The 27,061-nt window shown below is 34.2% G+C and overlaps 3 protein-coding genes across 4 annotated transcripts; 1 reads left to right on the forward strand and 2 right to left on the reverse strand.

The window, feature by feature from the left end:
- Positions 1-2,484: 2,484 nt before the first annotated feature.
- On the reverse strand, positions 2,485-12,898 carry LOC129004272 (type 1 phosphatidylinositol 4,5-bisphosphate 4-phosphatase-like). Its single transcript, XM_054432788.1, has 6 exons — positions 12,763-12,898; positions 7,435-7,607; positions 6,413-6,622; positions 5,617-5,666; positions 4,856-5,001; positions 2,485-4,044 (listed from the first exon to the last, which is right to left on the reverse strand). Exons 1-6 carry the CDS (start codon positions 12,854-12,856, stop codon positions 3,959-3,961), a joined length of 759 nt encoding a protein of 252 aa, XP_054288763.1. The 5' UTR covers positions 12,857-12,898; the 3' UTR covers positions 2,485-3,958.
- A 765-nt stretch (positions 12,899-13,663) lies between these two features.
- LOC129004217 (phosducin-like protein) lies at positions 13,664-17,491 on the forward strand. Its single transcript, XM_054432703.1, has one exon. It carries the CDS (start codon positions 13,809-13,811, stop codon positions 14,682-14,684), a length of 876 nt encoding a protein of 291 aa, XP_054288678.1. The 5' UTR covers positions 13,664-13,808; the 3' UTR covers positions 14,685-17,491.
- A 328-nt stretch (positions 17,492-17,819) lies between these two features.
- Positions 17,820-26,069, reverse strand: LOC129002681 (peptide methionine sulfoxide reductase-like). Of its 2 annotated transcripts, none has more exons than XM_054430669.1 (5): positions 25,915-26,069; positions 25,257-25,423; positions 24,915-25,029; positions 24,285-24,421; positions 17,820-18,880 (listed from the first exon to the last, which is right to left on the reverse strand). In XM_054430669.1, exons 1-5 carry the CDS (start codon positions 25,978-25,980, stop codon positions 18,637-18,639), a joined length of 729 nt encoding a protein of 242 aa, XP_054286644.1. In that variant the 5' UTR covers positions 25,981-26,069; the 3' UTR covers positions 17,820-18,636. The 2 variants fall into 2 exon arrangements, with proteins under 2 accessions (XP_054286644.1, XP_054286645.1); XM_054430670.1 differs by lacking the exon at positions 17,820-18,880 and adding an exon at positions 22,604-23,647.
- Positions 26,070-27,061: the final 992 nt, after the last annotated feature.

A 27,061-nucleotide genomic window follows, 5' to 3' on the forward strand; every position in this document is an offset into this window, starting at 1 on the left:
GATGGGGTGCAGCTAGGATATTATTAATGTGCTCGACCTCACTCCAGGTGGCACAGGTTCAAATCTTGCCAATCGCTGAAGGCTTTAACTAGTGATATTGCTAATACTGCAGTGGCCAAGTGATTTATTGGATTACAATGAATATTAATATGTTTTATACTGCAAGAAATAAATTAATTCATTTAATGATTTGAAGGCCACCCTAATCTGTAGGTCCATTATCAAAGCATACAAAGTACTCGTAAGTAACATTTTTTCTACATGGGAGAACTCATTACACTAAATGCCTTATAAAAAATGCATTGATAAACCAATATAAAAATATCAATTTTACACAATAGTTAAAATTTAGTTAACTTAATGTATAGATAGTTTTAAATAGATACTGTTCATTTCTTAGAATTAGTTCTAAGTTTGAAAATAGCTAATTGAGGAAACAAAGAAATACACAATTAAAAAAATTAATCCATTTCAACTGCACTCGAACCATTGTACAGTAGACCCCCTCTTAACCGACCTCGTATTAACCGATAATCGGATTATCCGCCTTTGATCGTGAAATAATACAGTTTGTTTTAACCGACCTTGCTTTGAGAGCAGCTCGGTTTAACCGCCGCTTTCTAGGAATCTCGGCATTTCCGCTCCCACGCTGGGCGATGAGAACTGAACCATACGCTTATCTCCACAGGATATGACTAACAGTAAGTTATTTTGTGATGATCACGAAAAATATAGCATAGCCTATTGTCAGTTTGTCATCATCGTTCGTAGCTCGAGCACATCTGATCTGATTTGTTATCTGTGCGGCAAATTTATAACATCATAAAGTGCGTTACGATTTTGAGAACTGATTATCTTATCGCTGGAGTAAACAAACAACGCAACTTGTAGGGAGGGCAGGGAAGGGGTGTTAACAACTCCAAGGTCAAGATAGTTTTTGTGCCTCGAGCCTCCAGTGAGAGGCTATAAATAAACGTCCTGTCTTGTAACAAAATGGTCGCTTGTATCTTTAATTACGACAAAAGGTTCTTTACTGTATTACGATGTATTTGGAAAGCATTAATTAATACACACAGTAGTAAAGTTATTAAAATAGGAATTTTATTGACTCTTGCCTAGTATTATAATATATTCACTGAAAGTAGGCCTATTTGACTTAACCGTGTTTTGTGTTTATTTGTGAAATTTCTAAAGAGTAGTTTATTTTATAAATAATGCAAGTATGACTTCAAAATAATGATTATATAATTCCAAATGAATAGCACTTTATTATGTTATGATTTTAGGGATTGCCCGTTTTATCCGACCTTTTGAATCATCCGACCTAGGTCCGGTCCCATTAGGGTCGGTTAAGAGGGGGTCTACTGTATTTGGATTATGATTATACATACTTTAATGTCCTGAAACCCTAAAGCCTGTTGGCCCAACTTTATTGACTTTCTAAGCAACTAAAAAAAAATGTAAAAAACTAATAAAATTTTAAAAGCTCAAACAGTTTACTTACCAGCCAGCTTTAAATAAGTGACTCTTTTATAATTCCATTTGAAGATATTGCTAATATTTGAACTACTACAAAAACTACAACTGAGGCCGAGTTTCATTTTTGTTTATTGCAAAGTAGAAAATTTTAAAAGTAACACTGAAAACGATTGTCCACAAGTATTAAAATAAACTCATGTGACAAACCAAAAAGATGTGGGATTCAAGTTATCATAGTAATGCTTGGTTTTCTCCACACAAAGCTTTATCTCTTCATCTAATCATTTTATCGGACTGATGAAGTATGATTCATAGTGCTGTGTGTTAAATATAGTATTGAGTAAGCACTGCAGGTTTAATAAGTGTTCAAATTGTCTTCAATCATATGTTTCACTACAAAAATAGTGCCTTTATACATATAAAAAAATAATATCAGTAAAAACTCTGAAAATAACACAATCCTATATCATAAAAAATGTTACATGTTAGGCAATAGTGTGGGTAGAGTTTTTGTGGTGCTTGCCTTCAAATCTGAAGGTCTTTCTTGATTAAAAGCGCGATCATTTCTAGATCCAAAGGACGTTTTCATTCGACTATCAACTTATGATGATAGCTAACAAAAAGTCAACGTTAGCTAGTAACAAGACTAGGGGTTGGACCATTCTCTTAAAACAAAACAAAAAATGCCACTGGGGATGATAAAATACACAAAAACTTGTTTCTTTTCAGATAAATTTAGTTCTGTGGTTTAAAATACCTACTCCCACTACTATTTCGACTGCTCTAATTTGAATGTCTGACTTTTGAGTGGATTTTTTTACATGTAATATGTGTTCAAATATTTTCAATAACAGGTGTTCAAACTCACCTACTTCTTTTAGCTTTTAGAGTGTTTAATCATAGACTACGCAATACAAGGGAGTATGATTTATCTATGGTTTAATTCATTTGTTTTAATTTTAAACATATTCACTAAAGAGAAGAGGGGGGAAATTATTTAGAACATTTTAATAATACAGAAAACTTTTATTTTTTATCACATATGGACATACATTTTTTCTCATTCGCTCGTGCACTGCATCGATATGATAGATTGAATAATACACTTAAGCTAGAAAAGATAACAATAAATAATAATAACTCTGTTAATAAAAATGCTCTATACCGCTAAAATAATTAAAAACAAATTTTATGCAATCAGACATGGTTTAGCTTTGAACAGTAATTGCAATGCAAAATACTAACTTTCTTCCAATTCCTAGTTCATACTGTATATGCACTGCTTCATGAGTATTCACAAACTAAAAAAAATTCTAACAACAACTTATGCGCTTTTTGGAATATTTGGTAAAAATAAATTTGAAATGACAACTGACATCAAGCACAACCACAGAAAGAGAAATCAAATATAGTACAACCCCGCTATTCCATAACCTACGGGACCAGGACATTGGCCGGAACAGTGAAAAGGTTGAATTAACAAAGGAGCAGGTCCGTTGAGGATTTTGCTAAAATCGCGGGAGCAGATTATGATGTTTCCTGTGCTGTTGAATAGTCTCAGGGGTTTTCCGCGATTGGGGAAGACGATGATAATGTTCCCCTGCCAGAGGGAGGTGTTAAATATATTGCTACGATTGTGGTGGACGATGATAATGTTTTCGTTATCACAAGACATGTCCTAGATTTGGCTGCGATCACGGTGGATGACGTTACGTTTCCATGATCGCGGATGAAGCTGATGATGCGTCTGTGACCGCAGGGGATAAACAAGATTTTATCCGCAATTGAGGGAGACGGTGATAATGTCTACAGAACCAATGGTAACGATATCATCGCAATAACATTGCCACTGATGGCATGGACAAATTATGGGAGCAGTCGGATTAGCGGGGTTCTACTGAAGTTCATGTTCGAGTAAACTTAATTTTTCAGATTAGAATATCAGACTAGGAGTATACAACTTAACAAAACTACCTAAAATGCTTTGCAGCCAGTCTATAACTAATGTTAGCTTTCTGACAAGTCAATTTATTGGTACTTTAATGATGTGAAAAAAAACTCAAATCCATTTCGTAATTTGTATTTACAAAACAATTCATGAACCAAATATATTCAAAAGCAATGTTTTTCTACAGATATTTCTTGATCCACTCCTTGGTTTCATGGAATGCCACACATACGAATCTGACAAACGTACAATTTAGGCAGAGGCACAGTCAATGATAAAATGTTTGCCAAGAGCAAACCTGTATTTGACTGGGTTTACTTAGAAAAAAATATATGGATCGTCTCCTTCATTACACCTAGTATTTATATATTACTTCAGTAAAACTATCAGTTTATTAAAGCTGTAAAACTGAATTTACCATGCAAATAACAACGTGTCCTGTATCTTGTCGGTAAATTAATGAAGATAGGCTATAGTACGTTGTGTCAGGGAGTCGATAATCTTACTAGGATATATAAGAGATTGGAATGATTACATTGGGCCATCGATCACGCTGACTTTCATGAAGCAGTAGTAGAAGCTTCGGAGAAAACTGATCAACGCCAGAATAAAGGCTCCTGAAACAGATCAGTTTGTTTTAATTCCATGTTTTCATTCCCTTGTTATGACTTTATACAAATTCGGAAAAACAATTAACGTGGAAGAATTGAGCCATCAAAAAAGTGTACTGTTGTAAATTACCAATTTCTGCCGAATAAGCCAACTATTCAATCAAGCCACACTGAAAGGACCACTAATTGTAAACAATAGACCCTTTAATGTCATATTGAAATTGTCAAAGTGACAAAAATAGAGGGAAATAGAATTTTAGACTGTAACAAAATTAATATTTATCATTCCGAGACCATGATATTGTAGGAGAGGAGAAATGAGGAGAGCTTGTTGAAGAAGGTACTAAAGGGAGATCCGAGAGGAAGGAGACCAGTAGACCAAAGGTTAAATGGTGGGATCAAGCCCGGAACGATATGGAAAAGATAACACAGAGGAAGATTAATAGGATTGAGAGAACTGGTGACGTGTTGGCGAGGCGAAGTATCAGCTTGGGTACTAGTGGTCATGGCAGTAAGTATGTAAGTAATGTAATATTGCTTACTGCACAAAATTGTGGAACATTCTAACAACAGGAGAGATGACAGTGGCTGTAAACAGCTAAATCCTGCACTTTGAAGTTAACAACATCACACACGTTGTTTCAACTGTGTTGTTAGAACACAACAAAATCATGGTACTGACATTGACTATACACAGACTGTGTACTATCGGACAATGACTTATATTGAGTATCATTCCTATAATTATCGGACTATCATGCGACAGATTACTGTCAGCTAAGTAGATATTGAGAACAAACTTGACAACATAACATACCTATATATGCCACATAGACTCCACCGTTTTTCTTGGCGTATGTGTAGGTGCCGGCAGTGACGCCGATCCCAATCAACAGAAACACCAATCCGCAAACAATAAAAAAGGTTGCTCTTCCACGAGCAAAGTCTGGACCCACTGATGACCTGTAACAAAGAAAATTAATGTAAAACAAAAATCTTTAAACAAGTTAATTATTAACTGTTTGATTGAAAAATGATAAAGCGCAGTTAGCTAAAAATTCACAAAACATAAAAAATACTTAAGAAGTAAAAATAAATAGATAAGAATTCCTTTATTGTGAAGCAATTCTTGATTTACAACTGCTTTTACTTGTAGTACATGACTTCTTACAAGGGTAAAAACCAGTGCTCGATTTGCAGAGGAAGGCGGTGGAACAACATTCCGAAACCTCTTTATTGGAAAGATAATAATATTGGCATAAATAGTTACTTAGCACATTAAATAAGTTACAGTTCTGGCACCTCATTTTTTACAAATCAAGCACTGGAAAGACCTACAAGATTTGTAATTTAACAAGTTTTTATTTGTAATCCCCTGAATACTTAATTTTTGTTTAACATGCAAACTGAAATCCTAAAAAATAAATTAAGCAACTTCTTGAACAGACACATATATGACAACTCCATTAAACTAAGAATCAACCAAATTGTAAATATATTACACTCAAAATACTAGTAAAATAATAGTTATAACCTTTTTGTTACTCTTTACAAAATCTTAAAAAACTGTAAACTTACACTTTTCTGCAGTGTGGGCATCTGGCTAGAGCATTGGTCAGTGTGTTGAACTGTACAAAAATCATTATTAATTAATAAACACAGTTTAGTTTTAATGGGTAAAATTGCGAAACATAAGTTCAATGATCTAACCTTGGGTAAACGGATAGAGGTTTGGGGGATTTTTTCTAGATAACAGGATTATCTGGATAGTAAAGAGTTTATTCTAGAACAATACACAAATGTTGAAATGTTTAAGTAAGATTAATAATGGGGATTATCAGATACTTATTTCTTCAACACTTAATTCTTAATTTATAAAACAAAACAAGTTTTTCTTTAAAAATAAATACAACAGCAAGGATTTAGTTTTGGATTTAGAATGGATAAACAAATGAAGCGGCTGAGGTTTCTTATCTTAGAATTGGAAAAGTAGCCTAACTAACAAATAATTGTGGCTTTTTTCCAGTCCATATGACCTACAAAAATTATATAGGTTTGCTAATGTAAAAAAATCAGAACTATTTTAGACTTGACTTAGAACTAAAATTACATACTACAGATTTAAATGATAGAAAAACATTCCATAGCCACAACAAGAGAGATAAAACTACAAGAGAGAGGGATAAATTATGTTGCAATTGTAATTGTTAGAATCTATTAATTTATTTAATGTTTTAAATTTGCCTATGTTGTGTCGTATAGATCTACGGCAATGCAGTTTCTTGATTCTTGTCCGCCTTGACGCTAACTTAAATGTGAATATATATTTATATAGATAGATAGATCATACCATCGAGTACTGGTGGTACATTACCAGGAAGGTATCGTGACAGTGTACACAGCTGACGCGACACAGCCCCGGCTGGTTGGGTACAGGAGGCGTGACCGGGCTCGGAGCCAGGTTGATGATGCGCTTGCAGTTGGGCCGAGGACAAGCGATACGCTGTGACGACGACTTGCAGATCAACAGGCAGTTGCAAGGGCAGCGCACGTACTTCTTGCCTGGCGGGGCGTTCCTTATTGGCTGTAGGCAAGAACAATGTTACTGCTGATTGTAGTAGATGTAGACGGCATAGACACAACAGAGTGCGTATTTTCTGTCAAAGTTTGAAGAAAAGAGAAGTATTCAAAAAAAGTTAACTATATTCAGATTATACTGTATTTGAATTTAAATATATTATTAATCTCTTTGGTGAACATAAAATCCAAGTTACTTTAAAATGTTAATCTAATTTTCAATTTTCAAACTGTAGTCGGAATACCACAAATTTTCAGAATACGTGAGTTTTAGCGGGATTCCACTGAAATACAGTAGGCCTTCATTAAGTCGGCTCCCACAAAACTAGACCCTCCTGTAATCCGACTTCGTCCCCTACTTAAATCATAGGCTAAAATAAGTATCTGTATGTACGCAATGTCATATTGAAGATGTAAAGTACAATATAAAACAATTCTGTATAGTACAGTACTTCAATATGAAATTATATGGACATTACTTAGCGTACATACTTTATAATTGTTATATACAGTAGGTATGGTAATTATCACACACTAGACCAAACTGCACTGTTACTACAGTACTGGCAAGAGGCAACAAATATGTGTACGAAAAACGAAACTGACATAGGTACACACTCACAGCTGACAACAAAACAACATCACAGTCAGCGCTACTAGACTCTGAGTTTAATCTGAGTTTTTTGCAGGAATTTTATCCGTCTCAAATTTACTAATGGTTACTCTAATTCTTAACTGGTCTCTCGATGACCTGGATTTCTGAATCCGGTTAACAAGCAAAATTATCTAGGGACTACTGCAAGGACTATGAATACTCACAGTGGCTTCATTGCATGTGTTGCACTTGACAACGTGTTGGTCCTTCTTGCCGCTGACGTCAATCATGGCTTGACACACCCGACATGTGACCATGGGGCCCCCGCCTTGCAGTGCCGCTTGGTACGGTGGGGGCAGCTCATCTGGACCCACGGGGGATACTGTAGTGGCTCCACCTGGAACAAAACCTTGCTACAGCATCACATGCAAAACACTAGGTAGTCTAGCAAACAAGCAAAAAAGTCGTGTGAGGGATTATAAAAACTGAAGGTACAGTACTGTAGGAAATAAAATATTGGTTCAATGCACGCATACAGTTTGGTAAAACGCAAGGTCAAGGTTTTAAGTCAAAGTTTGGCACAAAAGTCGCTAAAGAAAAAAATCAACACAATATTGATTGATAATTGATTTTTAAGCCTATCAATATAATTAGTTACGTTCATGACATGACCTGACATGGTGGCAAGTGTAAACTACGTTTAGGCAGTTTAGGCATTGACGGAGTAGGTTTCCAAATCTTGTATATTTAGTGTCCGGAAATGCTTCGAGTGATGATGAATAAGGTTTTGCTCATATCTGGTGTGCAATTTACTGTTTTGCTTTTATTAGTTGTCCTAGTCTTCTTTGTTTGTTTACAACATCAGGCAACAAGCAACAGTCTTCATTTCAATAGTAAGGCCTTGTCCTTTTTAAGTTACTGTAGAACAATATTTTTGTTTCCTTAAAAAAACCATTCAAATGATGAAAATAGGGCTTAAAGTCTTCAACTGATGCACAAAGATGACAAAACCCACATCATGTTTTAAACTGATTAGAAATAAACATTAAAAAAACTGAAAAGATACTAAAATAGCACAACGGCATTGAAGATAAAAGTTGAACTATTAAACCTATAAAAATCCAGATAAGATAACACATGAAAATAAATATTAAACAAATTGGTGACTCACGCTATAGGCCTAATAACCTTGGTACTGAGTATTACTGTAGCCTACTCAAAATCTAAGATAGCTCAGTTCAAATAATATAAAGAATATTATTTTAGAATGACCACTTAATCAACAAATTTGTGAAAACCCTATTTATACTTAATGACAGTAGAACTGTTTGTTAAATTAGATCAATGGGTAACATTTTAGAAATCAGTTTTTTGAGATTTTGTTTTGTATTTACCCTTATAATTTTGTAGTCAAAGTGCACTGAATGATAAGTTTAGGTTTTATCATTACAGCCAACTTTATAAATCTATGAGAATTTTACGTGAACAGCATACTCTGATGATAAATATGGGTAATACGATGGGGAGAGATAGGGAATTAATCATAATTAAATGTGACTAGCAGACAGTGCACTGTCTTGGTGAAAACTTATCATAATTAAATAAGTTAAAAGGGAATTGCCTGACCCCTTCCCAATTTTTAATTGCATTTTGTAAACCATGCTTATTCTAGAGAGAATGTTTAGACTCTGTAGCTGACTTGGATCCAAATGCACTCGTGCAAAGCACACTTCTCAACTAGCCTGGCGTGCGCATGCACCAATCACGAGTGGTCAAGTGACCAATGGGGTCTGTCTTTTCGAGGCTATCGGCTTGTGGTGTATCGCTAGAGATCGGCACTTGAGGAAATTGAGCAATTCAGATAGTGATTTAGACTAGTCACTGATGTAGGGATTGATTTATTAAAAGAGTACACTGTGGTCAACACTATAAGACAAGAAAGTGGCAAAAAACAGTGTGTAGTCATTATAGATGCAACTATTTCAACCTTGCCTAACATGGCAAAGGTGTCCTAGAACTAAAAGTGTTAATTTTTAAGACAAAATGAGTTACTTCTACTTTAAGACACTCTCTGATTAAGCAGAAAAAATTTTAATGAGAAAGATAATTCGAGCCCCCCGCCCCCCACAAAAAAGACAAATAAGTCCTCAACATAAGGTAACATGATTTTTTTATTTTAACTTTAATGCAAATGGATAAAAAAATTAGTAAGCACTTGTTTTATAAAGAACAATTGAATCCAAACCTTTGCTTTCAAGGTTTTATAACCAATGATAATGGAGAACTACAATAAATTGAATAATGACTAATACACGCTCCAGACAATAACAGCTGAGTAAACAAGTTACCACAGCTGATATTATCAGTACAGTAACTTACCTAGATATTGTTTGGCTTGTTGCACTTGATGGTAAAATGATACAGTTTTGTAGACTAAAGTCATAAACAATTAAATTAAATATAGAATAAAATTTTTAAAATTACATGGCAACTTACCAAACAAGAAAATAATTAACTAGCCTAAACAAAATGTAAGAGAAAATAAGCTGTTTATCTCAATAGTGAAGCTACAATTACTAAAATTAATTACTTTTTTAGCATTTTTGAAATTTGTTGTTGTTTAACCCACCTATTTTAATAGCACAAAACAGTCTGCATGTAACTTCAAAACATTGAAGGCAGCCACTAACCCACATAAAGTCTGACCTTCCTTCCACACATGTGTAAATAAGATCAGTGCTCAATTTGTGATTTTATATGCGTTTGAAGATATTAAAACAGAAGGAGTAAGGATCGTAAAGGAAAACAAAATGACGTAATTGGCTCTAATGTAAGTAAACAATATTAATATAACTTATGGTGCAGCTATGGCTTATGGGCTGGACTTTCCAACCACGAGTTGCTCCAATTACCAAAAATGTTTGTTTCCCGCACAGGTTCTGTAGGCCTAACCTCAGGGCTTTATTGTTCGATAACATTATAATTAGTTAGATTTATGTTGTGAGGAGTATTTGTGTTTTTAGTTTATATTAGAATAACAATAACATGTAATACTTATGCACAACCTTAGTGTATAGCCTAAAGATGTATTTTATTGTACCTATTGTATTTGAAAAGAACAATAAAGAATTTTTAAATTCAAATTCAATTCTATTTATAATTTAGGCTGTCAAATTATATTTGTATTCCAATAACCTAAAAACTTAGGTTTGTTTATATTCGAGCTAGTGATATCATTTTTAACGTTTAAATTATCCTTGCCCCGGGGTTTCACCTACTTTTTCAATGACAGTGCGTTAAATCGTTTATTGTAAAATCTTGTAAGTTAAAATCCCGCACAATTTAAATACATACCAAATATATGATTTGATATTAGAAAAATGTAGCCTAGGCCTATATATAGTTTATCTTAGTTTCCCTGTTAAGCCTATTTGAATTTTCCGGGGAAAACATGAGTACCTAACTTTAATTTTTTAATTTAGTAGGCTACATAAATTAAATGCTGGAAAAAAAATACTATTTCAATGTGACGTCTGTGATCAATTATCAGTTATTTAAGATGGGGACACCACTAAAGTATGTGCGTATTTAAACCCAGATATGAGTGAAGGATGAGTGGCTTGATCTTAACACGTTCGCTACTGCAATAGTACGAAATTTTTCATTCACGTGGACCAGCGACGCACATATGCGTCGGCCGGTTTCCACCCATAGACTGCCGTCGCATATATGCGTTGGCTAGTCACATTAAAATAGACTGCCGTCGCATATTTGCGTCGGGGTTCTAATGTTATTAAAATGCTTATATCTTTGTAACGGTCTATTTGAAGGCACTGAATTTCCTGCAGTGGTCTACAGAGATGTCTGACGCACAACTGCGTCGCTTGGTCTGTGGATATGATGATTGGTGACGTCATATGATAGTTGGAAAAACTGGTCTTTACTTTTCTGCATCACTGTTTGTATGTATGCAGTATGTACGCTGAATTATCCTATGTAGCTTTTATATTTGTTCAGTTATAAACTGTTCTTGATCAATCTGTTTTTTATTTTACTTACTTTCACCTCAAAACACAAAAAATGAACTGTCGCATATATGCGACGTTTGGTCTATTTCAAGAAAACTATGATAATTTTCACTATTGTCTTCGCTGTAGACCGGGCGTCGCACATATGCGACATTGCAAAAGGTTATTAATAATACAAAAAAACAAGAATACATCATTTACAAACACGATTGTAGCGTATTACAATGTAAATGATCACTGTTTTACAGGTTTTCGCCCATGGTCTGTGTGTACTGTTATCCAAGTGACAGCCGGTCTGTGTGTAAGATTCAAATGTATACCTCGGTCTGTGGCAATGACCGCGGCGTCGCATATATGCGACGCTCAGTAGCGAACGTGTTAAAGTCTTGTTAGTGACCAAGGCCGACATGTACCTTAGACACAGCTTTTAATAGCCCATAGGCCTACAACCAATGGCAACTAAGGGACCTACAGTTTATAGTGCAATACAGACCACATTTTCCTTATATTAACAAATTGGTCTAATTACCAGGATAGTCTTGCAGATAGTCGTAGGACTCACTAGAGCGGACGTTAATTCACACCAGGGATTATCCCATCCACAGTGCATGCCTATAAATATTTACAATTCGTGACCTCCTAGTAAGTTAGCTGATTACAGGACGACGCCACCGTCCCAGTCATATAATTAAGTTACTAGCTAAGTTTAACTTATATAGGCCTACCGGTAGTATTTTTGCGATTAGGCCTAAACGTCCATATCAACAGTTCATTTATTTTTCCAACTGATTGGCCTACACCAATTTAAGTTACTCACGAGAAGTACATAAGAATTACACTAACTTAAAGCTTAATTTATTTGTAGGGGCTTAAGTAGCATGACTTAAATGTTGGATAACTTGTTGATTTGCCAAAAGAGTACGGTAAGCTTTTTAGTATAAATGGCTTGATGTAGGCTAGAACTAGCCTTGGTCAGATAACTTAGCTAACTTTGAATGTTTCAGTGATTCGTTATCAAAAATACATTTTAACTTAATTAGCATAGGCCTACCTAGCCTAGGCTTAAAAAAGTTTAAGTTATAGCCTAGTTGGTTGGATTAGCCCCAACAAATTAAAAAATACCATTTTTATTTAAAGCTAGATATTGCGTGCAACTGCTTAAGTTACATGTAGGTAGTAATAGGTATAGTCAATGGTATTAGCATACACAAAGCAATATAAAAAACTGCATAATATTTTAACTTAGTTACATAATCAGAACGGAGCTTTAACTGATTTACATGTGTTTTTTATTTTAAACGGAGGTTAACGGTGTCACACTTAAACAAGTGGCAATATCAAAATAACTAATACGGTAATTTTTTAGAAACAGAACCAAGATTTTCGTGTTGTGACAGCTCATTTTGTGATAAAGTAAAGGGATGTTAGCGGTGCAACATCAAGGCCTACTAAGTACCAACGGGTCACAGATATTTAGGAAAGTGACAAACCCTGTATCAATTAATATTGAAAAAGGAAAAATACCTGGAATGTAGTCTTCACCATTTCCGTAATTGCCGCCTCTATTGTTTTCGCTTTGAAGCAAAGGTTTCCTTTCTTCCTTTTCGTCGCCCTGCATTTTCTTTTCTTCAATATGACAATGACGAATGACAGCTATCACCAACACGAACACACCACCATCCAAATCAACAGCTCACTCGGACTCGCATTCAGTTCAGTCTAGTCTAATACGCATTTTGATAGCAGATTCAAATTCAAATGTGAATACTGGAAACTACTGTATATTATTGCTTAAGATATAGGCTATATTACCATAGATAAAACATACTCCCTTAGTAGATTTCTCATCCTTATGGAACAGCTGAAGACAATTTTATTGTTAGTTCTGTACGGTTTTTTGTAGAGGTCGTGTTTTGTTTACAATTTGTTTCCCGTTGTTACAGCCATTTAAAACCTCGTTTAACCAAATAATACGATCTAATCATAAACAATAACTTGTCTCCTAGTTATATAACCAAACAGTAAAGCACAAATCAAGAAATTAACCCTAAAATAATGGAAACAAAGTTTCATCGACACTAGCGCCTTTGTGTCACGTACACGAACTAGACACGAAAAACGTGCTTCAAAAATTACAATGGGATGAGAAGTCTACTTGTGTTGGTTAGTCTATGATATTACTTAAAAGTTATGTTGATAAGTTTTGAATGATAAAATATTGATTTGGTTAACATGTTATTAATGAGTAGGAGTGGAGCAAGTTTTACGTACCTACAAAACAATGCATACATAATTTTTATGAATGTTCTATTTAATTTTTAAATGTGTGCTGGCAACACTGGTAGATATTGTGCCAAGCCAAAGTCATTCTTTTGTTCTTGTCAGCTGACCATCTGAAACATAGGGATAAATAAGAAGGAGAAGAGGAAGAGGAGTTAAGTTGGCGTTTATTAAATAAAATTTGTTTTGTTGTTACTTGTTATTGTTGTTAAGTGCTTAAGCTATGTTTATGGAGCAACTCTAATTATAAATAGTTTCGTGCGTTACCATTGTGTGAACAACAAGTAGCTATGTCTACGTTAGAAGACAAGATTCTTGGGAATAAACTCCACAACTATTGTAGCAGTAGTGAAGGGGAGGACTCGGGTAATGAAGAAAACAGTGGAGAAGACTCAGGTGCCACAGCTCTTCCTAATAAAGGTAGGAATTCCGTTGCAACTAGTGCATGTGAACCATCTAAATGGGATGGGGTCTCTACAAACACAGGTCCTAAAGGCGTTTTAAAAGATTGGCAAAGGTTCAAACAACTGGAATCAGAAAAACGTAAGGAGCAAGATGCTGAAAGACTATCTCTCATGAAGAAGCTATCCCTAACCTGCCGATCTACACTGGATGATGAGAAAGATAAGAACAACTTGGATAATGATTTTGGTGAATTAATGTCTGATGAATTCCTTGAGCAGTTCAGGAAACAACGAATGCATGAAATGCTTTCAAAATCGTCTCTACTCCCCAGATTTGGGGTGGTACATGAGCTGCTCAATGGAGAGCAGTTTCTAGCTGCTGTTGATGATGAAGATAAAAATGTTACAGTAATTGTTCACATTTATGAAGATAAGGTGCCTGGGTGTAAAACAATGAATTCATGCCTTTCTGAACTTTGTCAAGAATATGTTCAAGTGAAGTTTTGTAAGCTGATGAGTACAGCAGCTGGAATGAGCAACCATTTCAAGTCAGATGGCGTACCAGCATTGCTAGTTTACAAAGGTGGCCAGGTGGTTGGAAATTTTGTGAGGGTCACTGACGAACTGGGTGATGAGTTTTACGTCGGTGATGTTGAAAACTTTCTCATTGAGCATGGTATGATAGTAGACAGGTCATGTGTTCCAAATATTATCTCTGGCCCAAAAGCGAATGACGATGATAGTGATGTAAGCTTGGAGTAATTTAAGTTCCATCTTTTATTTAGAAGAGCCTAACTTAGGCAGTTACTTTTTTTACCTCTAGTAAAATTACCTCTATGCAACCCATTTTACATAAGTTTTAGGCCTACCGGTATTTTTCCAATTCTTTTTTTGTTAAATTATTTTTAGGCAGAGGATACGCGTTTGGTAACCAGACGTGGATTAAGTAGGCGTCCGGCAGTTATTGTCATAACCTAACCTAACTAACCAATCTTGTTGATGATGAAAAAATCGAATGAAAATTAAATTTTGTTCATAAAACAAGATTATAAATGCTTCAAATTCCAACAAAATATGTACATTTACCTAGGAAGAAATGGCATTCTAAGCAAAATCTTTGACAAAAAGTTAGTGACACCGATGGGATTCGATCTAAGTACCTCTTGATCATCAGCCGAGTACTCTATCCACTACACCACGAACACTGACGGTATTCCACCGTATCGTTGTGTTAATGGTGTTCTGGGCCCCCACAACCTGGTGACGTCACTGCCGGACGCCTAATCCACGCTTGGTTACCGGACGCGTATCTTTTGCATATTTTTGTTCTAATTTCTTTTTGCTTAGAACCTGGGCTAAGTTTGTCAAAAAATTTATTTAGGCCTTTAAGCTTTGCGTTTTTGATGTTTGTGTTTATGTTAAAACATACAGGTGTATTTTGTGATATTGTAGGCCTACCTAATTGCACGAATGAAGAATCTGCTTGTCTAACTTATGTTTACGAAATAAAGTTTACAAAAATGTACCGGTATGCATAAATTGAGCAGTGAGAATGTTTTCATTTTGAGCAACTTAGACTTTGCCTAGGCCCATCCGATTCATGCGCTTTAAATTCGACTATTGATGAAGGCATGTTCAGATCCACAAATCTTTCTGAGCAGAGATGAATTACACGATGTTAGACTCCAAAACTCATGTTTTAGGCTACACGTTTAACTTCTAGACTTCTTATAATGGACAATACGATATTAAGTCTTGTTAGTTAAACCAGCGAATTGATGTTTGGTCAAAGGCCTAACTTATATAATTTCTTTGAAATCAAAGGTCTATGTACAAGAGCTTTAAGAACTAATTTAATTGGAAAAAATCTCCTTAAATTAAGGTGCACCATAGTTTGTTTTATTTTTTGTGGTAATGTATTAAGCCTAAATGTTATCTACAATCTTTGACTATCATCCAAAAGTCAATGGTACAATCAAAGCTATGACTTAGGGAGGATTTAACTACCTTATTTGTTTATTACATATTTAAGCTTTTTTATATTGGTGAGCACATAAAGAAATGGGCCCAATAAAAATGCTCTGAATGCAAGTAAGTTACTGTCATTTATTTTAGTTTACTTGTTGAAAGTGATATTGTTTAATCTTGTTAAATTAAGTTTATTCCATGTACAAACGTTTTCCACAAAAATTACAAAAAAAGTGTTTGACAACATGGCAATTGCAGCAACACATTTTCAATGTTCCACAAACGGATCGTCTTATGTGTAAACTAGTTTGGATTTAGAAGATGTATCGCTTTTATTTAATAGTTAGGCTATGTAGAAGTCAATTGTTTGATTTTGATTTGTTGTAGATTAGATTGCTTTTTATATTTTTTTATTCCTATATATTCTAAAAGTTTATTAAATGATGTACAGTAGGCCTACATTTGTTTTAGGTATAAGATGCAATTTTCCACCGACTAAGATATTATTTTAGTTTTAATGTCGAATGCTTTTTTTACTGTTAGTTATCCTATTTAGTACGTTTGTTATTTTTGGTCAACAAAATTTAATCTTTCAAGTACAGTACTTGCAGCCAGCAACTTTCTGTATCCACTTCCCCTGTCTTTTAAGTAGTTTTAGTTAGAAAATGTATTACTTTCTTGTGTAGGCTAATGACAATAGAACCTTAGATAAAACTTGACATTCCGTTTTCATGTTAAATTAGTCGTCATTTATACCACAAAAATTAACGCAGTTGAATGGATCCCTCCTCAGCGAGTGCAGCTGTAAATTTATAATTTCTGTTCAATACACTGAATTTTTAACCAACCCCTCTAAAGTAATTGAAATAAAAACTTAATATAATGCTATAGTACATTAACTTATCAAACATCACACTAGGTACCGAAAAAAAAGGAGAAAATCTAATTTTCCCTCTTCTTAAATTAAACGAGGTTGGCGGCCTCTTTAAACTTTGTGTTTGCCTGTCCATCCAGTAAAGAAGGAATCTAAAAAGCAAGGGGTGAGCCAGTACAGTACAAAGGTGAACTGTACTGATAAAATTTAGTCCAGATAACAGGATCCGAACCCACAACATGCTGTCATAGATTCATAGTCCGTTGTGCTACCGACTCACTAAATTTTACAGCATCCAGTGAGTGGTACATTCAACTGTGTTCTATTTTAACAAAAAAAATTCGACAACCTATCCAGTATTAATTGATATTGATAGGATATCTACTGTTGTATCTAAAAGTCAATGGAAGAACTATACTTATTTGGAGTTCATAAGTTATTTCATTACTGTACAGTTTTGATACTTTTCCCTTTATAATTACAACGGGACAGTGCCAATTCAATGAAATCAATAATTGTACAATACTAGCTTTACACATTATCGAGATATTGTATTTTGTAATCTAATGATGTTATATACAATGCTGAAGATGTACGTACTATGTTCATCTTTGTACATTTTGTTCACAAGTTTTCTTGTGCAGAAGTGGACTACATCTTAGGATATTCTTGTATCTGAATTTTTTATCTATTGATTGTGAATCAATAAAATATCTTTTATACTGTGCTTTTGTTGTTCCTGATTTTTTTACCAATAATAGAAAAGGCTAACACAACACAGAACATAATTTTTTCTTTTTTATAGTAGGTTAAAAAAATATCTGGTACATCAATCTCATTTACTGTACGAATACGCTTTAGGCCTGGTTAACTTTCTTAATATTGTCTTGTACGTTGTTAAAATCACTACTAGAATTTAAAATTAAGAACAACCTAAGTAACTTTTGAAAACTTTGCACTTAACTTTTAATTTTGTAAAATCTGTATATTGTATATCAAAGGTAATATAAGGTAAAACAAATATAAGGTAAAAAATCAAGAAATAAGGCGAGGGAATGATCCGTAACTTTATTTAGTTATTCTAATAAAGGACTATATTTAACATTTCAGTAAAAATATGTTAACTTCTTTCATTCAAATCGCTTACACTAGACTGTAAAATTTCTTGTAAAGGGATTACAGTTCAAAATATTAACTAAATAAAACTCTGGTTAAAGGACTTCAATTTCCTATATCCATGTATTAGTTTGGAAAGTCACTTACCAATGACCCATCTTTGTAACATTATAAATCAACAGTGCAACCTTTAAGATGAAAAACCTACACGTAGCAAGAACAAAATCAATTTATAATATAGTAGAGCCCTGATAACAAGTCTCATGGGAATCATCAAATAAGATTTATTGTACTAAGGTTGACTTCTTATCGAGGTTTGTATCCCAGACTTTTTGTAGACCTTTTGTATTAGGGGTAATAACAAATTAGAGGAATTATGAAAATGCACTTGTTGTCAAAGGTGACTCGCTATTAATTTTTATTAATCTATAATTTTACCAACTCCGGACACACCATTTTAAAAATCAATAATGATTACCCTAGCCCCATACATGATATCGGTATAACAAGTTTTTGATCTCAACACATTAACAAGAAAACAATAGCTAATTGAGGAGTTTGTTATTGAGGTTCCCCTGTACATTGTTTCTGAACCAAGTTGACGATAAGAAGACCAACAAACAAAGCAGTAAATTGCGAAAATAATACATAAATAGTAAGACAAACTTATCTCAATAAGTAATTCCAACGTTGATACTCGATTAACAATCACTAAAAATAAACCCTGTGCCAACAGCCAACAATACTAAAATATATTCAGCAAGTTATTCCTCTGCCTTGATACTTGATGAAGAACCTCCTGACGTACTCAAGGCTTTGCTCGTCCAGTCCGAGGCGAGGGGCCTCTGCCTCCAGCTGCGGCAAAGACCCAAAACCGACGAGGAAACTGTTAAGTCTGGCCGCCACATGGGATTGAAGCAGTAAGGAGCTGTCCGGGTCATCTAGGCCTAGCACAGAACATAGCCATGTGTGCTGCTGTAGATGATACTTCTGGTGATACCTGTAACATGAGAGATGAGTAGAATAGTGCTGTGTAGGTTTGTTGCTGATTAAAATCAGCTGTTTCAGAACCGTTAATCAAAAGCCTATGATTATTGCTGGGTTCAGTTTTAAAGCCGCGTTTACAAGAGAGTAGAGCGGCAGGTTACTTGCCTCGATAACGTATTTCAAGTCACCTGACGCAAGTAACCTACCCGCTAACTAACTGGCCTCGTAGATGCGGCTTAATAAACAGTATCAGCAATCTGACACATACTTTCTCCTGTTAGATTGTCAACATCTCTTATCATGAGGACGTTGTGGGAGTAACTATGATATTTTACGGTGTTGTGATAACTCTTTATCAGTAATGTTTACGAAAATGGGTATGTACCTACACTTAGAGTTGAAAGGGCATAAAGTACTACATTTTAATCAAAACACAGTCGAGTAGTTTTGTGGAAATCTGATTTTCCATTATTTATTGGTTTTTATGAGAAAATTGCTTGAGTTGCAACAGCTTTTGAACCATATTTTACACTATTTTTTCAGAGTTAAAAGGGCTATAATATACTAAATTTTAATAAAACACTTTTTGGCCTTTTTTATCTGAATTTTCCGTTATTTTGTAGGTTTTTATTGGAAATTAATCATGAAAAATATTAATTTCATAAGAATGAAAAAAACCGCATGGAAATATACATCATGGATTAAAATCCACATACTAAATTTAATCTAAATCGGAACAAAGATGAGGTCTGTAGCTCAATTCACATCCACACTCACGTAAAAATCCACTTTTTGGGTTCAGGGGGGCCCATAACATGGTAAACTTACCCACTTAAAACTCAATCTTGAAAATTTTGACAAAAACAATACGTTGATTTCCCAATATATTATGTATAGGGGAATAAAGTACAGTAAAAAGCTACTGACTTCTCAGGTATCGAACTGTTATCCTATTGATTATACTCTGGTAGCTCAGCAGTGCTGCTATAACTAAACCCTACCTGTTACAACTGTAGGGATCCTAATCATGCATCCACACTCACCACTGACTTAATTGCCTGAGAGTCCTGATTCTCTTTGACTACCTATAACCTTTTGTCTGATACCTCAAAATCACAATTTTTAACTTAGATATACAGTAAATACCTTGTGTTACTAATTTTTGTTTTTTAATTCCCTGAAAAATGAGTTGAATTACAAAATGAGTATGACAAGAAATAGTTTACTGAGCTATTCGTAACTTACAGTTTAGGCAAGAAAATATATATTACCATTTTGTTTATTGTTTTAGCTGGAGTCAAAAGCAATGCAATTAAGATTTTAGTAAAAAACGTATGAATTGAAGTGCTATAATTATTGTTAACTCGTTTATTAAAATAATTTTACCCAGCCTAAAATTTTTATTTGTTTTACCCAACTGAGGTTTTTTAGAAATAATTGTTGTCACAGGTTAAAAAATAAGGACAAACTGAATATGTAATGGTAGACAGTGTTTAATAAAATTAATGACAAGTTTATCAAATTTTGTCAATAAGCCCTTTTTTATTCGCTCCTGTAGCATTGCTGAATTGCTGGCCTGTTTCATTGCACAATTAAGACTACTTAATGTTAATTGAGTGAATGGACAAAATGTCTGATGACATGCCTGAAGGTTATCTCTGGGAAAAATATCTTGGTGGCTAAATTTTAGCTATAAATTAAGTGTTGAATTATTCCAACAGGCATTTAAGTCTTCAATATAAATACATTTAAAGTTTATTATGGTTTTCTTCAATTAATAAATCCAAGAACCTTGTTGAAAAATTTATTTTTAGTTTGAGTGTCTAAATTTTTAAATTTTAATTTTTAATTTAGACTTTCAAAAAGTGTTTTTAGTTTCTTTTTTTTATACTTACCTGCCGTTTTATAAAAGTGGTCCTTTTTCAATAACAAGTGAGCTTTGTTTTGGCTTCAACTCCTAAAAAGCTTGGTTATTATCTCAGCATAGCTCAAGTCGGTGAGAAAAAAATTATTTGAATCTTAATTTTTGTTTCTGATGTAATAACCTAGGTATTTTATTCTAAATGTGTCAATTGGGTCAGCATTGATGTAATAAGTTAAGTGTTGCGCAAAATTTCCAGTTTTGAAATTTGATTTGTTATAGTGTGGAAGTTTTGATTAGTACATTAGGGCCTACAAGAAAAACAAAGAGAAAATTTTTGAAATCTCAGTCCATCTTTTGATTGCACATATACTTAAAACTTGTATATATTATTGTGTGGACCGATGTTTTAAGTGTTACTAGTCGGTAGCACTACGTCTATTCGGTAGGTAAATCAGTTTAGTACCCCTCTAAAATAAGAAAAAAAAGTTTGTTCAAATATAAACTATTTTTATCTTGGTATTTTATTAATTCCTGTAGCTACTTTTTTTACTCTATGCTTTGAAAAACAGTATTAAAATTATTTTCTCTCGGAGTATTTTTTTCCGACAGCAATTCCATGAAGATTAGCGAAAACATCTTTTACATGATTTGGAAAACATTATGTGAGCCATAATAGTAAATTTCATCACTAGGGCGTAAAGTGAAATTTCGCTCATGTTTCACAAATGAGCCAAGGTTTGAAAATGAGCGAGGGTTTAAACTGAATCCGTCTGTAACTATGGCTATTAATTAATCTATAATCAAGGCCTAAAGACCTAAGGCTTGCCAATTAGGTTATCCTGATGTTACGGAATGAGTAGATTATTTATATGTTGTTGTTTAAGGCGGTGACACACTATCGATCTTTTCCCCGATCAAGACCCCGAACCGAGAAGGGAGAAGGTAGGTAAATATAGGCAAAATTTTAATCCGAACATTTCCAAGACTAGACAAGTTCTACAGAGCGCGGCAAAAGGGAGTTTAGAGTGATGGAGAGCGTGTGTGAGAGATAGCGCGGAGGCAGTAATAATAAAACAGTAATAAAACATGAAATAACATGTTACAGAATGATAATTTTAACTGTCTTTCTATAATAATATTTATGTCTATATTGATTTTAAAAGAATTTAAGTATAACATCAATTACTTAATTCAAGTTAAACATTATTGGTATCATTGATAAAGGATTTTTTTATTTGATTTAACGGTTTCAACTTGTAAAATACATTTTCAACCTTGACCAAACAAACCACAAAATTACAACATAAATGCCCCTAATATATAATGGCAAGATATTACCCAACATTTATTTTACCAATTAAAGAGTTATTTAATCAATTAAAGTCAATCAAAGTCAATTATCAATTAGAGTCAATTAAAGAGCCATATTAAATTAGAACTATCAACGCTAGCGCAGGCGGCTGCTCGGTGCGGCGCTCACGACGATGTACAGGGCAAAAATATACTGTAACACACTGTCGTACATCACTCCATACATCGGACCGATCTTTTCTTTGATCTTTCGCCTAAAAACCGCCTCCAAAGCGCTTGGCCTGATGTCTGGTTTGCCGTCTGGATCGGTGTACGGACCCCTGACACACTATCGAACATGCTCCCTTCTCCCTGCTCGGTTCGGGGAAAAGATCGATAGTGTGTCACCGTCTTTAATAAGGAATTTTGTTACTTTATACAATATTTTTTGTGTTCATAAGCTGAGAAGACTTTTAAAACCAACCATGATAAGACTAAGGATTAATATTTTACCTTCAAATTAGTGTTACTATTGCCACAAAGTTTAGAATTCACATTTCAGGTTAATAATTCATTCAAACACCTTCCTAAAACTTTTTATTAGTAAACAGAATATAAATATAAATTTACAACACATTTGTAAAATGATTCAAATGATATATAAATATACTTTCACCAATACATTATAATACATACTAGAGGTCGTCCAGTGGCCAAAAACTCAACCAAAAATATGTAATATACAGATTTCTCTAATTTCATCCCACGCTGTAAATAAATCATGTGATTGGAATTCCTTCCATTTGTTATGATTTTCTGTTTATATTTCGGCAACACATAAGGCCCATATAATTTTTTAAATTAAAATTCATTTTTTGTGGTTATTTTGACTTTTAAGCCTATTTTAATTTGTGAATGGATTCTACGGTAATGGCTTATTATATATGGGAAATTCGCTAAAAGGTATAGCTGTTGCTGTATCAACCCAGGCTCTCCTTTCGATTTATTAAAATGTCCAAGTTATGAAAATAAAGTTAGGTATTAATATATTTTTATGTAAAAAGTAGGAAAACTACAATGCAGGCCTAGGCCTATACTATACTTTTTTGTTTATTTTTTGTGGCTTTTTTGTTTATACATTTGTTTATAAATTATTTAACAAGTGTTTAGATCCGGCGGTATAGTAGATCTTTCTGTTGCGAAGCACGGGTACAGCAGCTTGTCTCTTAAAGACAGAAAACCAGAAAATACTTGTAAAGCAAGAGATATAAAAAAGCATATAGTATTTCCTGAAAATTCATCTGCAAGATGAATTTTTAGAACATAAAAAATAAACTTGTCTATTGTCTATTGTAGGCACATTAGTGATATTTTTATCACTCTCTTCAACACACCATTCCTCTTCCTTGGTATTTCACCACATATTCTCGGACGTAGTCCGTTGTCTCTTTGTTGAATCCCAATTTTGGTGCTTCCTCTTCAAACTGCTTCACCGTAGTCATCCCTACAAGGTAGGCGTTGACTCTAGCTGCAACGTGCGAACTTTTCAGTTTCTCATCGTCTTTCTTGAACCCCAACCCTTTCAAGAGGTCCGTGTGTTGTTGGAAACGGTACTTCTGATGATAGCTGCGAAATAAATTGAGCTTTCTTAAAAAGTTTAACTTCATAAATAAGTTTCTACAGAAGTCGTTTACAGCGTCGAATACATGTGCGGAATCTCTAAGGAGAATAATTAAAATATTCGCAAGCTTAATTTTACCTCAATTTGATCATACTGGTGGTTGAAAATTGGTTAGTTTGGTTAGTAAAATAACAAACATTCAATCCATAACTACCTCCAACTGAAAAAAGGTGGTGCAAAATATTTTTGCCTTGTGAAGTGGTACACAAGGAAGAAAAGGTTGGAAGACTGCCTTAAGAACATTTGATTAACCAGAAAATGTTAAGAGCGTAAAGTGCATAATTTTATGTGTTTAGTGAGTGGTGTAAAATGTAAATTGCCAGAAGAAGAAAAGACAACGCCGTAGAATAACCTTTTTAAGTCCTCTCCTGTCCGGTCCTTCTTAGTCATTTTTGATGTGCAACCCTTGGCCTTGGTTAGAATCAAAATTATTTACAATTTTCACTTATTAAACTTCGTCTTGAGGATTTATTCACAGAACACTAGTTCTTTAAAATCCCTAACACAAAAGTCCCTTACAATAATTAGTGCTTATTAATACACATTACGAAACACAAACCTCACGAACAGAAAAAAACTTACCCTTCAGCATCATAAAATTTGTCAAAAGGCTCGATCCTCGTGGACGCTTCTTTTTTTTGTGTTTGTTTGTATTCCTCCTTCGTCTTCTCTGCCAGAGCCTTCTGTTCAGGACTGTGGTAGAGAATCAGGGAACAGTACTGCGGCAGAAAAACATAAGGTAAGTGGTATAAATGAAGGTTCAGCAAATGAAAATACTAATTCAGGCCTATTTAAAAATATTAACGATCCAGGAGAGGGTTATTCTTCGGCCAATTGATTATTGTTTAAGTCCTTTTTTCTATTCTAATCTTTGTTTAACTAACGCAGGTATTTGCCAGATTGGGTCACAGCGTAGGCAGTGAAAAAAAACTGCAAAACCCCTACCAAAAAAATAAGTGTTGTTGAAGCAAGAATATTTTTAGAAACCCAGCAGAAGTGGATCAATCATATTTGACAGAGGGTGAAACATTCCTCTTGTCTGCAGCACATACACACAAAACGTGGCAGAAATTAACATATAGAATAATAAGTTGATCTTTAAAGATAAAAACATACTGTTATGTTATTCCAGGATGTACAAAAATAAAACCAAAGACCATATCAGGTCTTCATGAATACCTAAGACAAATTTTACAAATGTATCCCAATCACCTGTGTTTTCATTTTGTAGCTTGGGTCGTGATTTTTCCAAAACTCCTTCAGCAAGTCTTCATAAGTTATCTTCTTAGGATCAAAATCGACCTGAGTAATTTCTGTGTGATCACCTCTAAAACAATTAAGCCATAGAAAGTGTTACCAAATAGCATGACAATTGATTGAGCCTGAATAAACAACACACAACACTTAAAAAAACACACATTGTAATTCCTAGTCTTGATCTTAATGTGTCTTAATTTCAGTAATTTATTGAAATTTGTACAGATTTAACATAAAAGTTATATTTTTTATTCGCAAAATAAAATAAGTAGGCTTACACGTTTCAAAACTACTCACATGTTATAGTAAGTGGGGTTTGCCATCTTTCCCCCTCCGTATCCAACTTTAGTGCGAATCACTCCAACTTTTCCCCCGTAGAGAGAGTCAATGCCCCAAAAGCAGCCCATTCCAAAAGTGGCCTTCTCAACAGGGACGTCAACATCATGAAGAAGCTCCATGGCAGACTGCAAAAATAAACGGCAGTTTTAAAATCAGCTGATTTTAGTCGATAACAAAGTGATAAAAGGCAACAGAAAACAAACGTTCCGGAAGTTAAACGACAGATTGGAAACAAAATAATAATTTTTTATTTTATAAAAATTAATCTTTATAACATATGTTTTATTCAAATATCACTTATATTTCCGTATAGGCCTAGCACTTTCGTTTTATACGGAGGCCACCCTTTTACAGCGTGTTGCGGTGGTTAGGTTGGATTGGGTTATCATAAATTGATTATGACTAATCTGTTGAGATGGGCTGGGCTGCCAACAAAATGACAATATTCTGTGTCAAGTGATAAATCAATAATATAGTCAATGCCTAAACTAAACCTTTGTGTAGAAACACCATTGTATTGCAATAACAATGTAAACAATTGAATATGGTTAGGTTTCACCATTATTTGTTAACATTATGACCTATAAAATACTTATTATCACAATATAATATTTACCCCTTCAGTAAATCTGCTCGATCCCCTAACTACGTTAGAAATGTTTGTAAAAATCGATTTGAACATTAATAATTGAGATTCTCTTATCTAGTGAAAGTATTTTTCCTTATGTAATCGGTGAAATGAAAACAACAATGAATCACACACAACACCCCACCCTCCTTGACAGATCAAGATGACCATGACACTTACTACTACTTAATTCGACTGAACCAGTGTTGCCACCCAATTCGGTATTCAGCTTGAATGGTTCACACACACACACACACATATATATATATTATGGTAGTGAACTCCCAGTCCCTCGACACTATGGGACTCACCTAATTGGCAGATAATCCATAATCCTTAAGCCCAACAAATACAAAAAAAATACAGGATATAAGCTCTAACACACTATAATCATATAAGCCAAAGGAAGTTTAAATCCAATAAGTACATGGGATAAAATATGTGGCAATAAATAACTCCTTTAAAATTCCTCGTGAAGGTCCTTTAATATTACCAACTGTAATATTTGCTCTTTGCTGTAATATAATATTAATAAAATTTCAGTCCCAGCAATCGTCAAAGCAAAAATAGCACCCTTAAATGCACCACATCTGTCTAAGGCCTTTGATTGTGTCAGGCATGTCATTCTCTTGGAGAAATTGAGATTGTATAGGATATCTATGGTTCATCTTTTTCCTGGTTTTCTAGTTACATTTTCACATCACCAACAGATAAGCAGGTTTGTCATCAAAGTTTAATCCGGTGTCAAACATTTTTCCGAATGGAGCTCAGTAACCCATGGCGTTCCGCAGGGATCTAAATTAGGGCCTCTTCTGTTTATCCTCTACATCAATGACTTTTATTTTTCACTTTCTTCCAAAATTATTCAATTCGCTAAAGACTATGATACAAAAAAAAAAGAGCACCTATTCTTTGCAACTATTGCATCCAGAGATTTAGATTCCATGATAGCTTGGTTTGCACAACACGGACTACCTACATCCAAACTGTTCCAGAACTCATCTTCATTTCCATAACCCACAACAAACTAAATCAGGCGATTCCATACAATCTTCTACAAATACTAAATTCCTGGGTGTAAATATAAATTAAAATCTAAAATGTCTCCTGGACAGCTCTGTATGAAGGATCGCCA

Source organism: Macrosteles quadrilineatus, unplaced genomic scaffold (assembly GCF_028750875.1).
Source record: "Macrosteles quadrilineatus isolate MER2022 unplaced genomic scaffold, UCM_ALF_1.0 Scaffold_9__3_contigs__length_116548681, whole genome shotgun sequence".
Classification (NCBI taxonomy): domain Eukaryota; kingdom Metazoa; phylum Arthropoda; class Insecta; order Hemiptera; family Cicadellidae; genus Macrosteles; species Macrosteles quadrilineatus.

What these genes read in the sequence shown, in the direction of transcription:
- LOC129002681 (XM_054430669.1), bottom strand. Translation starts at nt 25,980, where the DNA reads ATGTTCAAATCGATTTTTACAAACATTTCTAACGTAGTTAGGGGATCG. An exon ending in CGAGCAGATTTACTGAAGGG is followed by an intron (nt 25,424 to 25,914) that starts GTAAATATTATA and finishes TTATTTTTGCAG; the next exon opens with TCTGCCATGGAGCTTCTTCA. An exon ending in GCTACAAAATGAAAACACAG is followed by an intron (nt 24,422 to 24,914) that starts GTGATTGGGATA and finishes TTTCTGCCGCAG; the next exon opens with TACTGTTCCCTGATTCTCTA.
- LOC129004217 (XM_054432703.1), top strand. Translation starts at nt 13,809, where the DNA reads ATGTCTACGTTAGAAGACAAGATTCTTGGGAATAAACTCCACAACTAT.
- LOC129004272 (XM_054432788.1), bottom strand. Translation starts at nt 12,856, where the DNA reads ATGCAGGGCGACGAAAAGGAAGAAAGGAAACCTTTGCTTCAAAGCGAA. An exon ending in ACACATGCAATGAAGCCACT is followed by an intron (nt 6,623 to 7,434) that starts GTGAGTATTCAT and finishes TCTTGCCTACAG; the next exon opens with CCAATAAGGAACGCCCCGCC. An exon ending in AGTCTATGTGGCATATATAG is followed by an intron (nt 4,045 to 4,855) that starts GTATGTTATGTT and finishes GATCTGTTTCAG; the next exon opens with GAGCCTTTATTCTGGCGTTG.